The sequence below is a fragment of the Maylandia zebra genome, linkage group LG1, assembly GCF_041146795.1.
Source record: "Maylandia zebra isolate NMK-2024a linkage group LG1, Mzebra_GT3a, whole genome shotgun sequence".
NCBI classification, from domain to species: domain Eukaryota; kingdom Metazoa; phylum Chordata; class Actinopteri; order Cichliformes; family Cichlidae; genus Maylandia; species Maylandia zebra.
Genome location: NC_135167.1, coordinates 44,810,956 through 44,825,506, shown reverse-complemented (window position 1 = coordinate 44,825,506; position 14,551 = coordinate 44,810,956). Strand labels below are relative to the sequence as shown.

General features: G+C 40.4%; 1 protein-coding gene across 1 annotated transcript; it reads right to left on the bottom strand.

The window, feature by feature from the left end:
• Positions 1-3,561: 3,561 nt before the first annotated feature.
• Positions 3,562-14,551, bottom strand: snrpa1 (small nuclear ribonucleoprotein polypeptide A'). Its single transcript, XM_004568700.3, has 9 exons — positions 14,351-14,551; positions 12,364-12,511; positions 9,541-9,619; positions 9,163-9,209; positions 8,971-9,073; positions 5,777-5,856; positions 5,519-5,591; positions 4,277-4,370; positions 3,562-3,925 (listed from the first exon to the last, which is right to left on the bottom strand). The coding sequence occupies exons 1-9, from the start codon at positions 14,430-14,432 to the stop codon at positions 3,765-3,767; spliced, it is 867 nt and encodes a 288-aa protein (XP_004568757.1). The 5' UTR covers positions 14,433-14,551; the 3' UTR covers positions 3,562-3,764.

Below are 14,551 nucleotides of genomic sequence, written 5' to 3'. Positions count from 1 at the left end.
TCGAGCATCGCATTAAAACACAGCCAGGCATGACAGTGTATTTTCAGCCGACATGCTGAAGATGGGAGTAATAGAAGAGTCGCAAAGTGCCTGGTTTAGCCCCATAGTTCTCGTGGTGAAGAAGGATGGGTCTATATGGTTCTGTGTCGATTATCGTAGGGTGAATGATGTGTCACAGTTTGATGCGTACCCAATGCACCTTCACCTCTGTGAAGGTGCAATAAACCATGAGGTGCACTGTGATAACATCCTACATGCCTACAGCTGGTGACAGGAGTGATTTTGCTATTACTAAAGTGTTATGGTTACAATATGTGATCAATACATAGAGATTTTCCACTACATCTTGGAGGTTCCCACTTCCCTTGTTATCCTCCTGTGTCTTTATGTCAACGTCTCCCTCGGTTCGGTGTCTTGATCTTCCTCATGGTTGTGTGTTTCTCCAAGTGCTTCCCTGTGTGTTTTATTCTTATAATTTCCGAGTCTAGTTTTCTATTGTTTTGCCATTCAGCAAAAAAGCTGGTTTTTTAAGTTACTTTTGCCTCCGTGAGTCTGCGTTTGGATCCTTTCCTGAGTGCTGCACAGCCATTTCACGACACATCATTGTTACAGTGTAACCTCATTCTATCCATCTAGCCATCAATTTTCTTCCAGTTATCTGGGGCGCTTCCCAGAGGCAGCAGCCTAAGCACAGAAGGCCAGACCTTCCTCACCCTAGTCACCTCCTTGAGCTTGTCTGGGGGTACACAAAATCTTCCCAGGCCAGCCAAAAGATGTAGCCTCAACGTGTCCTTGGTCTGCCCCGGCATCTCCTCCCAGTGGTACATCTCGGAATACCTCACCCAGAAGGAGCCCAGTAGCTATCCTTGTCAGATGCTCCTGGATGATCGAACTCCTCACCCTACTTCTAAGGGAGAGACCAGCCACCCTTCTGAGAAAGCTCGTTTTCATAGCTTGTATCTGCAATTTCACATTTCTGTCACTTATCATAAATCTCATCTCTCCTCTCCTTCTTTTTAGTGGAATGACAATACCCAGAAAGCCCTTTTCAACCCTCCAAAATCTGTTTGTATCAGTGTCTGTCCGGAGTTCAACCCCACCACCTGGCCGGGGCCTCTCCGTGTTTGCATGGGTTGTCTCCGGGTACTCCGGCTTTCTCCCAAAGACATGCAGGTTAATTGGTCATTCTGCCCAGAGGTGTGAATGTGGGTGTGACTCCGAGTGTGAATGGTTGTTTATCTATATATAGGGATAAGCAGATGAGAATGGATGGATTAATGGATCTCTCAGTAAACTATAAATCAATAACTATTAAAGAACAATGATCAATGACAAATGATCAGGCGATTCACACAGAATTGGTGAATGGCTGCAATCAGAGAGTTGTACCCTTAGGCTTCCTCAATAGTGCCGACCCTTGTTTGTGAAATGGGTGGAATCAAGATAGTTCCAAGAGCAAATACACTCGGTTGGTGCTAATAGTTATCCTGTAATCTTTTAAAACTATGTCTACTGCTTCAGTGACTGGGAAACAAATGAAGTGAGATGTAACATCATACAAAATCATTGTTTCATCTGCCTCCATAAGGACATCTCTTACCTTCTAAACAAAATCTGTAGTATTCTGGATGTGGTGTTCAGAGCTGCCTACTAATGGGTTGAGGATCGAAGCCAGAAACTTTGAGATGTTATAGGTGACCGAGTGGATCATACAGACAATTGATCTTGAAGGTGCACCCTGTTTATGTATCTTTGGTAAACTATACAGACTTGGTGAACCTTCCCCCGGTGGTGTGAGGTCGGGTCAAGAGCATTGTCTTGTTCTGTCTCAGACAATCTATCACCCTCTTTCTGTAACCACTACCTCTCCCCCATGCTGATGTTGAATGCTGGAGGCCATTTACGTGAAAAGGGAAAGACCATCTCTAAATAGAGGAGGGGGTCTAAGTCACATCTTTCACCAGCTTACAGCGCTGTGGCTGTGCTAAGATTGCAACCCCAACTCTCTGTAAATGGTACTAATGGCCACTGGTCAATGGTCATGACAATTTGCATATGGTAAATGTCCTGTATTTGTATAGCGCTTTACTTAGTCCCTAAGGACCCCAAAGCGCTTTACACTACATTCAGTCATTCACCCATTCACACACACACTGGCAATGGCAAGCTACATTGTAGCCTCAGCTGCCCTGGGGCGCACTGACAGAGGCATATAACTGGAACAAGAAACTGACCTCACTAGTTTCAGTGAATATGCAGATTTATTATTTTTAAGTTTGGGGAAACCAACCTCAGTCACTGGGACGAGTGATGAAACGTTTCTCCCACTAAAATGTTACGCAGGCTGAAGAGAATCAACTTTTTGGAAGACAAGTGATAATAGCTTTAATTTCTCTATCTACTGTAAATCAATGACATTTCAATATAATTTCCTGGTCAACTCAGGGGCTTTTCAATAGTGGACAGATGGGATGTACCACTTTGAGAGGGGTGTGCCATGAAACAGTCCAAATTGATCATAGCTTTAATTTCAGGTCAACTACAAATAGATCAATCAATTATAACAGGAGAACTTTGGATCAGTGTTATTCCATTGTCATCACTATTACTCTGTCATGGGTGTTTTAACATTGATTCAACATTTATTTAGCATTGACTGAGATAATTCAGATGAAAAATCAAATTGATGTCATCTTGCTATCTGGGACAGACAGATGCTGCTAGCATGAGAAAGACATTGCTTGCGACGTCAGTTGGTGCTGTGCTATGGTGCTATCCAGGGACAGAAAGAAAATGTCAAACTGTTGCTGAATTTTGGAAAGTGACTTGTGTCTAGGCTTAGGTTTTTGTATTGATGAGCAGACAATGGGAATTCCCCGCATCCTTAAAAGTAAGTAATGAACCTGTCCCAAATGCTCTGGACCCCAGACTGGGACAAAAGAGGTTTCTTCCACGAGGACCTGAAGCGCAAGTCAAGCCAAGACAAGGGACTGGCTTTGGGGCCACTGCGGTGTCTGCCGCAGCCCAGATTTGAACCCGATTTAACAACTCAGGACAGATTTGAAAATAGCTATGCAGACACAAGCTCCATCAAGCTGAATGGGATGAGAGGTTCTGCAAAGATTGGAATAAACTGTCAAAAAAAAAAAAAAAAAAACCCAAAAAAAACAAATAGGTGAGGCAAGCTTGTAGCAGAATACTTAAATATAAAAAAACAAAAACAAAGATTGAGGCTGTAATTGCTGCCAAAGGTACTTCATAGTACTGAGCAAAGAGTGGGAGTACTTTCTTTTTAACAAATATGGATGAATTTGAAGCATACCTTTATTCTCTGCACTGTCACTTTGTGTGTAAAATTTTGAGATGAAAATTGAATAACCAATTTTGGAATAAGACTGTTACACAATGAAATGTGGAACAAGTGGAGTGCTGCGAATACTTTCCGGACGCACTGTATGAATCAACAGTGGTACTGAATCTTTGTCCCCTTTTGTGTGTGGTACAGTGTAAACATTGGTATTGGATATATACAACACATAAAAAAGACCTTAAAGGTCTGTAAACATGGGGATTTCTTTAATGATAAAACAGACAAACAAAAAATATTCCAATTCAAATCAGAAGAAATCACTTTAATGAAAGTCATTTTATACAATTTAAAAAAAAAAAAAAAAAAAAAAAAAAAAAAACAACAACAAACACACACAGCCATGGTAAACATATCCAACACAAGAACTCTAAGGAAAAAAATGTTTTCAGCAAACTCAGGATCCATTAACATGTGACCCTGTCTCCATATTTTTATCATCCTCTCCTTGATCCATGTTCATGATTTCCTCTTCAGAAGTGCCACCCATGTGCGCCTCCGTTTGTGCAGGGCCAACCTCTTCCTCTTCTTCCTCCTCCTCTTCTACCACAACTGAACCTAATTTTATACATGAATATATCCATTCATACATATAAATCACCAAATACCATGACGTTATACCAATCAAACTTCATGAATCTTTTGTTAATAGACATTTTAAACAACATTTGTCTTTAGTTTTTGTTTCTTTAAAACAAACTATTAAAAAGTGTGTTAACAAATCTATAAAACACAAAAGATGGCTATACTTTTTAGACATAATGCTACTTAGCAGAATTAATTTTGGGGTCTGGTGTTTTTCCATTATACAGCGCCTGTGTGAGTGGCTTCCAATACCACTGCCCCAGTGCACATTTCCCCACCATTTTCTCAAGAATTGAATTCTTATAAGTCTTAGTTCGTACTGACCTTGTTTGAGATCACGACCAGGAATCTGACCGGCCTGGAGCATCCCTTTTAATCTCTCTACCTCTGCCAATGATGAAGCATTAGCAATGGCATTCTGAAATACAAGCAAAGATGGAACACTTAGCTACTATACTCTGAACACATTCTGTTATCACTAGCCCTGAATGCTCTTCACCAAATTTATTTTAGTACATCATTTGTTTTGATTATTTTATAAACCCATAGTAGCGTCCCCAGCTACTATAGGACAAGAAGCAGCAGGTAAATGTGATTTCTTGCTGGTATACAGACACGGTCTTCTCCCTTTTTGCTGGAAGTGAGGAATAAACTTTCCAGCATGTCTCCTGTCTGCAGAGAAGCAGTTCTGCTCTTCTGTCTGAGCCACCAAACATTAAGCAGTAAGCATTATAGCAGGTAGAAAGCCCTCCACAAATCAAGTGCAACATACCCGGCAAAAATGCTGGTTAACACATGCAATTAACTCGAGTGATAGTGGCTCAGAGAAACATGAAGCTAGGCAGCTGAAAACGAAATCTCTATTATATAAATACACCCCCCCCTCCCAAAAAAAAAAAAAAAAAAGAGTCATGCATGCCTGCATAACCTCTAAGATCTCATTGACATACTGTGTCCATCGCTCCATGCACATTTTAAGGTTCAGCTTAGAAACCTTAACAAAAACAAAACATTGCTATGTTTTCATTTCCCTTCTATTAGTGAATTGTTACAGTGCAAATAATGCAGCATTTACATTACTAGTCAGGCTGCAACAACAAATCGGTGACAAAAAGAGCCCAGCAGCGGCTTGACTTCCTGAGATGACTGATGAGGTGCGCCTCCCCCTTAACACCTACAGAGGCACCTGTAGCGTCCTAACCAGCTGCATCAGTCTGGTATGGAAACTGCCACACGTCTGAACACAGAGCAGAGGATTGTGCGGAGCGCTTGAGTGCTCCTCAACACCATGCTGCCCTCCTCCATACACGTCTTGGACTACATGACACTCTCCTCTAACTTCTAGTACTTCTGTATTGCACCATTCCACTCTGTATATGCACTATTGTATTATTATTCATTATTAATGAGAACAGGACAGCATCCTTTCTTCTCTGGCCCCATATGAGGAATTGATAATCACTACTTTAGGAGTAAAAGTGGACCCTTCTCTAAAGTTTGATTCTCATGTGAACACAGTGGTAAAATCCTGCTTCTTTACAATTGAGGCGACTGTAAAAACTGAACCTTGATGGCTTCCACATCAGCTTGAGAGGGCCCCATCCTCTTCTCCAGCTGTACTGCCACTCCAGGAGTAAATCTGAAAGGGACACACTACATTGAGACCTTTTCCACTTGTAGGGATGTTTCAATATAGAACAAAGATGTTCACTCTTTAACACACAGCAATAGTGTGCATTCCTTATTTCTATGCAGTACAAAATCTGTTTTTTCAGCTAGGATCCAGTGATGGTGAGGAAGTGCTGTCAAGATACTTCATCTTACGTTTTTGTTCGCCTGCCAATATCCTTTGCAAGTTGAGCACCCAGTTTGCCTTTGAACATTTTCTCCGCTTCCTGCCGTTCCTGCAGCAATATCAAACAATGAAAGTCAAAACCTTATTTACCCAACATATTTACAAACTATTACTACTTTAGTGAATAAGAAGGTTTTAAAATACCTCTAATAATTTACAAGTTAATTATGGTAGAAGATGAGCATTATGAAAAAGTTACATGATAAAGTGTGGACTTAGTTATTCTGAAATTTAAAAGGAAAAAAAATAAAAAATAAGCACTCAACGGGAGAGACTGAACCGTCACTGCCAGGTCATCCATCACAAATGTTCTGATTCGCCTAAAAATCTTATGCTCAAAAGTTTGGACACAGAATGATTGTTGTGAAATTTTAGCTTTATATATCAAATACTTTAAAGTACATTTTAAAAAGAGAGTTGGTGATTTTTGTACATATTCAACAGAAAATTTATATTGTGCTTGGAAGAATATATAAACTAGTATGTAACTGAAGCTCACACAAACTGAACACTCTCAAACTTATAATGACTCTTAAAAATACACAGAGGCTGCTTTGTAATTATCTGGAGGTGCCACATTCCCTTACTATATTTGAATATAGAACGGTAACGTTATGCACCAAACTCGCTCAAGCATGTCTTTATATTGTACAGTAATATTAGAACAGGAAGATGCCATGTCCACACTGTTTCCACAAAGTTGGGAGCATCAAGTTGTCCAAAATGTCTTGGTATACTGAAGGGTTACGATTTCTTTTCCCTGGACTAATGGGCTGTGCCCACCTCAGGAAAAACAACCCCACACCATAATGTTCAAACTTTACGCAGTGCAGTAAGTTTGAACATTCTCGTTGCAACCGCCAAACCCAAACAGAGAAGCATGATTTGTCTAAGAACATGTCTTTACTGCTCTAGAGTCCAGTGGTGGCGTGGTGAAGAGACACTTTGGTAAAGTAAGGCTTGGATGCAGCTGCTTAGCCATGCAAACCCATTCTGTGAAGCCCTCGACTGCACTGTTGTTGAGATACATAAAATTTGTAGCCACTGACTTTACAGAGAGTTGCCTACCTCCGTGCCCGATTTGTCTTTTGGATTGTTTTTATTTGTGGCAGAGTTGCTGTTCTTCCCAATCACTTCCACTTCATTATACCACTAACAGCTGACTCTGAAACATTTAGTATGGAGGAAATTTCACAATCAAACTTTTTGCACAGGAGCCATCCTATCATCAGTCTACACTCTGGAATTCACCAAGCTCCTGAGAACGACCAATTCGTCATGTCATCCTTGTTGTGAAAATCAGCTACAAGAACCCCTCCCTCCTAAGCCTCCTTTCCACCAGTACCAACTCGGCTCATCTTGCCCCAACTCGAGTCAGTTTTGGCCATTTTCAATTACAACTTAGTAACACTTCATGTGGGTGGGGTCATTTTAGCAAAGCATTGTGTTGTGATTTTTGTGAAGGAATCACTTTCATGACTCATGGAGAGATGCCATTGACTGGACAATCGGTAGCATGCAATCTGTTCAAATGTAGTGATGAGAATAACGGTGTTACAAGTAACGGCGTTACTTTTTTCAGTAACGAGTAAACTAATTACTATTTCTATCGTTACAACGCCGTTACCGTTAACAAGAAAATGCGGTGCGGTCGCGTTACTATTCTTCAACAAACAGACGGTTGAAGCCCTCTTCAGCTTACAGCATCTTATATCAGTTACACGGAAGTAGCTGTAAGTAATCTGGGCGCTACAGCTTTAAGCAGCTGCACGCTCCCGCGGACGACAATCACTTTCTGCCCGACGATCACTTTTTGGCAACACACCTGGAGCTCAGGGGGCAAAACAATCGCATGAGTGCTGCTGTTTGGCTGAGGAAGAATAAAGTAGTCGTGGTAAGCCTATCACATGACCACTTCAAGATGACAAAGCAACAAGGTGATATATACCCGTCTTTGTGTTGATAGGCCACGCAAAACTAGAGTCATGATAAACAATACATGTTTTTTTTTCCTGAATACTTTCGTCCCTTTTACTGTCTAAGGACAGCGCAGCGAGCACTCTCTGCTTATGAACAAAAAATAAATAAATAAAATCCAAACGAACAAACAAAAAACAGCCCTTTCATGTTGGTGGGGAAATGCACCACGTCTACCAATTAAAAATGATATGGCAACATGACATCTGGTTGTTTAGGAAGAGGGGGACGTTTCAGGAGTGATGGCGAGAGAAGGCGAGAGCGTGCACGCGTTTGGAGTGTGTAGTTAGTGTGTAGAGTTGTGGATAGTTTTGTGTCTGAACAATGAGGTGACTGCTGTCTGCAGGTATCAGGCTGTGATCTTCTCCTTTATAGTGGACAGAAATTTTTTGAGTGGCACAAATAATTTGTGTGGCATCTTACTGAATGCAGAACAGCTGATTGTTACGTAAATAGTTTGAAATGGTTATTTTAAAAGGTAAATGGCTGCAAATAACTTTGTTGTTTGCAAAACTTCTGCGTATGATCTTAAAATTGACAATTTATATTTGCATTTAAAGTTATGAAATATGATTCATTAAACATGTTTGTGGTTGTTACAGTAAAACATAACTTTTTCTACTCTGATTTTATGTTTTCTGTCTGATTTTAGATCAATTGTGTTAATACAGTACATCAAAATGAAAACATAACTGTAAATTCAGACACGTGAGGTTGTGCTGAAAAGAATGAGACCAAACAAGGCAAAGGAAACAGTTTTTAAAGGTGAAATGTGGAGGAAACAGAAGTATTGAAAAATGGTCAATTATACCCTGGACCCCAGACCGTTAAACTTTTTTTTTTTTCTTTTTTTTTTTTTTAAACTAACGCAATAGTTACTTTTCAAGTAATTAATTACTTTTAGAATCTTGTAACTCAGTTACTTTTTTGAAGAAGTAACAAAGTAACTTGCCCAACACTGTTCATATCACATTTTCGCATCAGCTCAGGTCAGAACCCCAGAGCAGGGAGTAAAGGAGGTACCTGCAGAAACCCATTGTAAAGTCCATAACGTTATTCTAATTTCTTTCTTATATAAACTGCAGGCATGGTGTTAGTCGTGGCTACAAACACTGTACAGTTCCATTGAGGACACTATTGCACAATAATTATGTTTAAATGAGATTTTTAACTTGTCATGACTTACCTTGAGCTTTACCTTCTGAAAGTCTAGTACTCTGATCTGTGGGATTTTGTTGATGACATAGAGCCTGTAATGCTTCTTGTTTGTCACTGGATTTCTCAACAAGCTGGAATGTCAGGAATTGTTGAAACACATATGAAAGACTTGTGGTGAAGAACACCGTTCAATAATCAGAATGTGTTTGTTTATTCAGACCTGAGAAGGGTCAATGTCTTCACTGAGGCCAGTGGGTCCAGATCACCCTGCAGGAGAAGAACAATGTTAAAATGAGAGGCTAAGCTTCCAAAGAGATTAACGGGACATTTCCATCTGTAAAGTTAATTTGTGCAGCTAAATATACTAAAATAATACATTAAAATAAAAATGCAATTCAAATAAACATTCAATTATTTAGCTCATCTTACTCAGTTTTTTTTTTTTTTGATGACGATGGCAGAAATGTATATAGTTAAATCCGTTTATTTGTGTACAATTCATCTAAATGATTCTCTTATTAGTCAAAGACAGGAATTCTGAGAGGGCAGTAAAGAAAGCAAAGAACCCCCGGTCCCATTGTTCCTGAGATGCACTCACCAGCTCCTGAATGTTGTTGCTTGTGAGGATCAGCTCTGTGAGACTGGGCAGAGATTGCTCCAAGTTCTCACCTATCCGACTGCAAGGAACATGTCATAAGGTTACCAGCACACCAATGTTAGCAAAGGCAGCTTTTGTGTATGAAAGTTAAATACCAAAGACTTTCCACACTTCTTACAGCTTCAGCAGATAGAACAGAGTTGAGAGAATGGCACACTGCATTTATACACCATTTTTAAACTTTGGATTTGGTATATTCACACAGGCACATATAGTCACATGTCTGTATATATCTTCAGCCCTTGGTACTTCTCGATCATCTTGTGTTCCTTCTTCCTGATGTTGCCAGGCAACCAAACACCTTTGGTTGAGTTTCCCTGGAGACTCAGATGTTCCAGTATACCATCCCAGCCACTTGCTTGTGCCTGTCAGTATATACTGCCCCAGCTTGCATTTTGCATCCGGCTACTGTCTGCTGGACAGCCTCTGGGGCACCTTTGCCTACTCTACAACTTGGATCCTATCTCTGCTGTGGTCCTCTCCTGCCTCTGTGGATCTGGTGCTTTGGGACTGTTCATGTGCTATGATGATCAGAGCCTCTGTGCTGTCCTTCAAGCCAGCCTTTTTTGTGGCCACTGGTAGCCACTTCCTCTGTCAGTGGTACATCCTATGCAGGGGCCAGGTTGTTCATGACGTTTCCTCCTTGTGTTCCTCATCTGTCTTCAGCTTAGGGCTGGGCGATATTGCCTAAAATCCATATCACGGTATAATTTAAAGCATGTGCGGTAACGATATATTCTTTTCTTCTGTATAACGTATTTTGCACACTATAAGGCTCACTTAGAATCCTTTAATTTTCTCAAAAATCGACACTGTGCCTTATGTATGAATTCCGGTTGTGCTTACTGACCTCGAACCAATTTTATGTGGTACACCGCGCTAAAAAAAAAAAAAAAAAAAAAAAAAAAAAAAAAAAACTGTCAAAAATGTTTTAATATGACTTTGCTAAGCTACGAAGCCGCGCCGCTTGATGGATTGTTGGAGCATTACGGCTACCGAGGAGCCTCGGAGTGATACGTACTGTGCTTCAACGTAATATTACCGTACTGTGTGTGTATAAGGACCACAAATGGCACCTGTTCAGAGACACGGTTACAAAGAGGATTTCAAACTCAAGGCTGTCAGTCACGCAGTAGAACTTGGGAACAGAGGAGCTGCGAAATCTGTCTTTGTTATTGTGCTCAGCGTCTGTTAGTTTACATTTTGACTGCACAATTGTGAGCTTTTTGTTATGCACAAAAAGAACATTTTATTTATAGAGCATTATTATAAAAAATGCTGATAATTTATAATAATAAGAATATCGAGATATGAATTTTGGGTCATATCGCCCAGTCCTAGTTAGGAACAAATGCAGTCGCATGGCAGGATGCTGTAAACGGACCAAACTTCAGTCAGGAGAACAACTGAGATAATCATTAATATACTGGAACAACATGGGAACAGAGCAGCTGCCAGAGAATTCGGCATTAATGAGTCAAGTGGAGGAAGCGCAGTTTTCACCTTTACCCATACTCAAAAAGTGCTTCGTCTCTTTGCTATGACTGTCGCCCGGCATAATTTGCAGCTGATTGTTTGGCTGACTGTTTGCAGCCGCTGCAATACTTTTGACTACTTTTTTCTATCCACAAAGATTCACACTCCAATAGGTTAGTCGCCATGGCCGAGTGCTATCCCAGGTATAAATAAAAATAAATACATTTATTTATATAGCACCTTTCAAGACGGAATCACAAAGTGCTGCACATAAGATTACAAGTCATAAAAAGATTTAAAAAGAGAAAATAAAACAGGCAAAAAATTAACCAAAAGCAGTTTTAAAAAGGTGAGTTTTGAGTTGTTTTTTTTTTTTTTAAAAACAGCGACTGAGTCCACAATTCTTAATGTTTGGTGGGGAGAGTCCACAGTCTCGGGGCCACAGTGGCAAAAGCTCTGTCACCCTGAGTCTTCCTCTTAGTATTTTTAAAGCAAGTAAGCCCTGATCAGACGACCTCAAAGACCTGCTGGGGACATCAGGCTGTAGCAGATCAGAGATGTAGGCTGGTGCCAGTCCGTGCACAGCTCTGTAGGTCAAGACCAGGATCTTAAAATTGACCCTAAATTTAACAGGAAGCCAGTGTAACTGAGATAACAACGGTGTCACATGTGAGTACTTGCAGGATTTTGTCAAAAGCCTCGCTGCAGCGTTTTTGCGTATTTGGTTATGGTGTTCCACTTATGCCCTTGGATTACGTCAGGGGAATCTCTACACAGCCTGCACCCGAGGTCTTTCCTGACGTGGTGAATGCCTCAGTCAGTCTTATGCTTAGAGCATGTTCCTGTACTCCCATGATTAGTGCCTTCATACTGTGTTTCACCCCACCTTTGTCTAGCCACTAGTAGGATTTCCCAGTAGCAATGGTACATGACATGCAGGAGCCTGTCCTTCCTCGGGTTACACAAGGAGCTTTGTTGATTCGCCCTGGATAGTGGTTCTGACACTCAGGCTTCAGCCATCTTTCGGCTAGCATATTTTTGCAGAGTGCTGGATTTGAGATGGTAAGGAGTTTTCTTGTCTTTATGGCAATATCTCCTCCTTTGAGCACCTTATAATCCAACCAGGGTATCATCTACGTGTTTCACAGCCGACTCCTCAGAGTGTAATCACACCAACATCAATAAGAAGGAACACAAGAAGCTTGAGAAAAGAGGGTGAAGACAACAGTGGTCGCAAAACAATCACTCTCACACTCACACTCACACACACACACACCTCTAACTTACCAAATCCTGTTGTTGTTCATTAGCAAGGTTTTCAGTCTTTTGAGCAAAGGGAAGCCGTCCAGTTTTCTGACTTCATTATCAGAGAAATCTATAGTGTCAAACTGATCCAGAGTAGCTCCAAGATTTTCAAGCACTGGGATTTTATAACCTGGGCGAAAACAAAAAAAGAAAATAATTAAAATACAGATAGCATCTTCCCTCTCTTTGGTACCATCTGACTACACATCTCTGTTCAAATTGACATTCTGAGATCATTGTTGTAGATCAGTGACCTGATGTCACTCTCACTCCTGGCATAAGGCTCGATGCTCTACCAGTAGCCGATCTTTTTCCCCTGTGGTGTTTCTGTCAGTTCCCTTCAGGACCTTACTCATGTTTTGAGCCTGCTCATCTTGCCTGCTATGATGCATGACAGGAGTTTCCATGCTAAAGGCACATTATTGGCCTGTAATTAGCCAATAACCTTCTCCAAAGGGTGCATCAGCTCTCTCTCAGCATAGTATGAGGAGTTCGGTCATTTGGGAGGGGCTTAAAGTAGAGCTGCTACATCAAAAGGAGCCATTGAGCCTGTTGCCTCCTGGGTAAGGTGTTCTGGCTGGGCATGTCCTACTGGGAGGAGGCCCCAGGGTAGATCCAGGACATGGTGGCTTTCTTGGCTGGCCTGGAAACGCCTCAGTGTTTTCCCTGGATAAGCTAGAGAGAGCGATTTGCAACAGAGAGGTCTGGGCTTCACTGCTTAGGCCCCGCGACCTGATTTCAGATAAGCAGATGGATGAATTATTTTATTTTAGATTTTAACTTTTATTAAAATGGTTGCCATGAATTGTAGAATAATGTGCATTACTCACAATGCACAAGACAAGGCACCACACCTTTCAGTCGCAATTTATTTGTTTTTTGGATGTTAATTTGTCGTATTTTAATAATACAGGAACATCTCTTGAACTAACATGTTTTGTTTGTAATGTTATAATCGTTGCATTGAACTGAGGGTAACTTGTGTTTCTAAAACAAACTAGACAAAACATCAATGCCCTGTACTTTTCAAATAACTATTTGATTTTAATAGATCAGATTCATGGTTAAGTTGAAATGAAAGTACTTCAACTGCTGTTAAAAAGCATATGTAAAAAATAAATAAATAAAACAAGAAAACCTTGTGTGTAAACAAAACATCCTGATACTACTAAAATACAATACACAACTTTTTAACTCATTGTGAGATTATGCATATAATGCGATTAATAGCAGGAAGTCATCACGTCTCCTCACTAACACACACATAATGTGTGCAGATAACTATGTCAGCTCTGACAACAATCATCTACAATCATTTTGCATATCCAGTTATTTTACTGTGGGTTTTCTCTTTCTATGAATGCAAACATTGGCTTGCTATCAGAATGCAGCTTGGTAATGATGTAACCTGAATTAACAGATATTATTCAAATATAATCAGGAATGTTTTTAATAATTAATGTTTTTTGTCTGTTATGATGGGATTTGTAGTCCATACTAGCTGACCACAATTAGCCTTTTTGGTGAGAAAACACAAAAAGTTTATCTTCAGAGATATTTATGTTCAAACATATTCTCAGATTTCAATTCACCTAAAATGAAACAAAACTTACAGAAAGTCTTCATATATGGAAACAAAATGTAATCGCAATTATTACAAACGTTTTAAAACATACAATTTTCAGGTAAATCCGAGTTGGCTGAGCAGAAGATGTTAAGGGTTTTTATTTGCTCTAAGATTTCAGATGGAATGACTCAACGTACCCTTTTAATAAGCAGCATATTATGGTGAAATCAGCCTTGCTGTGTCTAGACATACGCCAGCATTATCTTTGCAGCAGTTCGCATGAAACTGAACACTACCCGGTTACGTTTTTGAATCAGGCTCACGTTAAGGCCCGCGTAAAATGTGCGTAAGCTAATGAGCACAGGCCTTTCTGTGTATGCTGTAATAAGGACAGTTTCTCACCTCGTAAGTCCAACTCTCTGTCTCTCACGGGATTTGTATATTGAGCAGCCTGCTCAATAAGTTCCGCGGACAACTTCACCATCTCAGCGAACAAAAAGGAACCTTATCACGTCTCGAAACTCACAGCAAAACGTCCCAGAGCGTACACCGCTACACCAAGCAGCCCGGAACAAAAGCTTTAGGTCTTTCCTATCACGTGGC

What these genes read in the sequence shown, in the direction of transcription:
- snrpa1 (XM_004568700.3), bottom strand. Translation starts at nt 14,432, where the DNA reads ATGGTGAAGTTGTCCGCGGAACTTATTGAGCAGGCTGCTCAATATACA. An exon ending in GCAACAACATTCAGGAGCTG is followed by an intron (nt 9,210 to 9,540) that starts GTGAGTGCATCT and finishes CTTCTCCTGCAG; the next exon opens with GGTGATCTGGACCCACTGGC. An exon ending in TTCAGAAGGTAAAGCTCAAG is followed by an intron (nt 5,857 to 8,970) that starts GTAAGTCATGAC and finishes ATATTGCTGCAG; the next exon opens with GAACGGCAGGAAGCGGAGAA.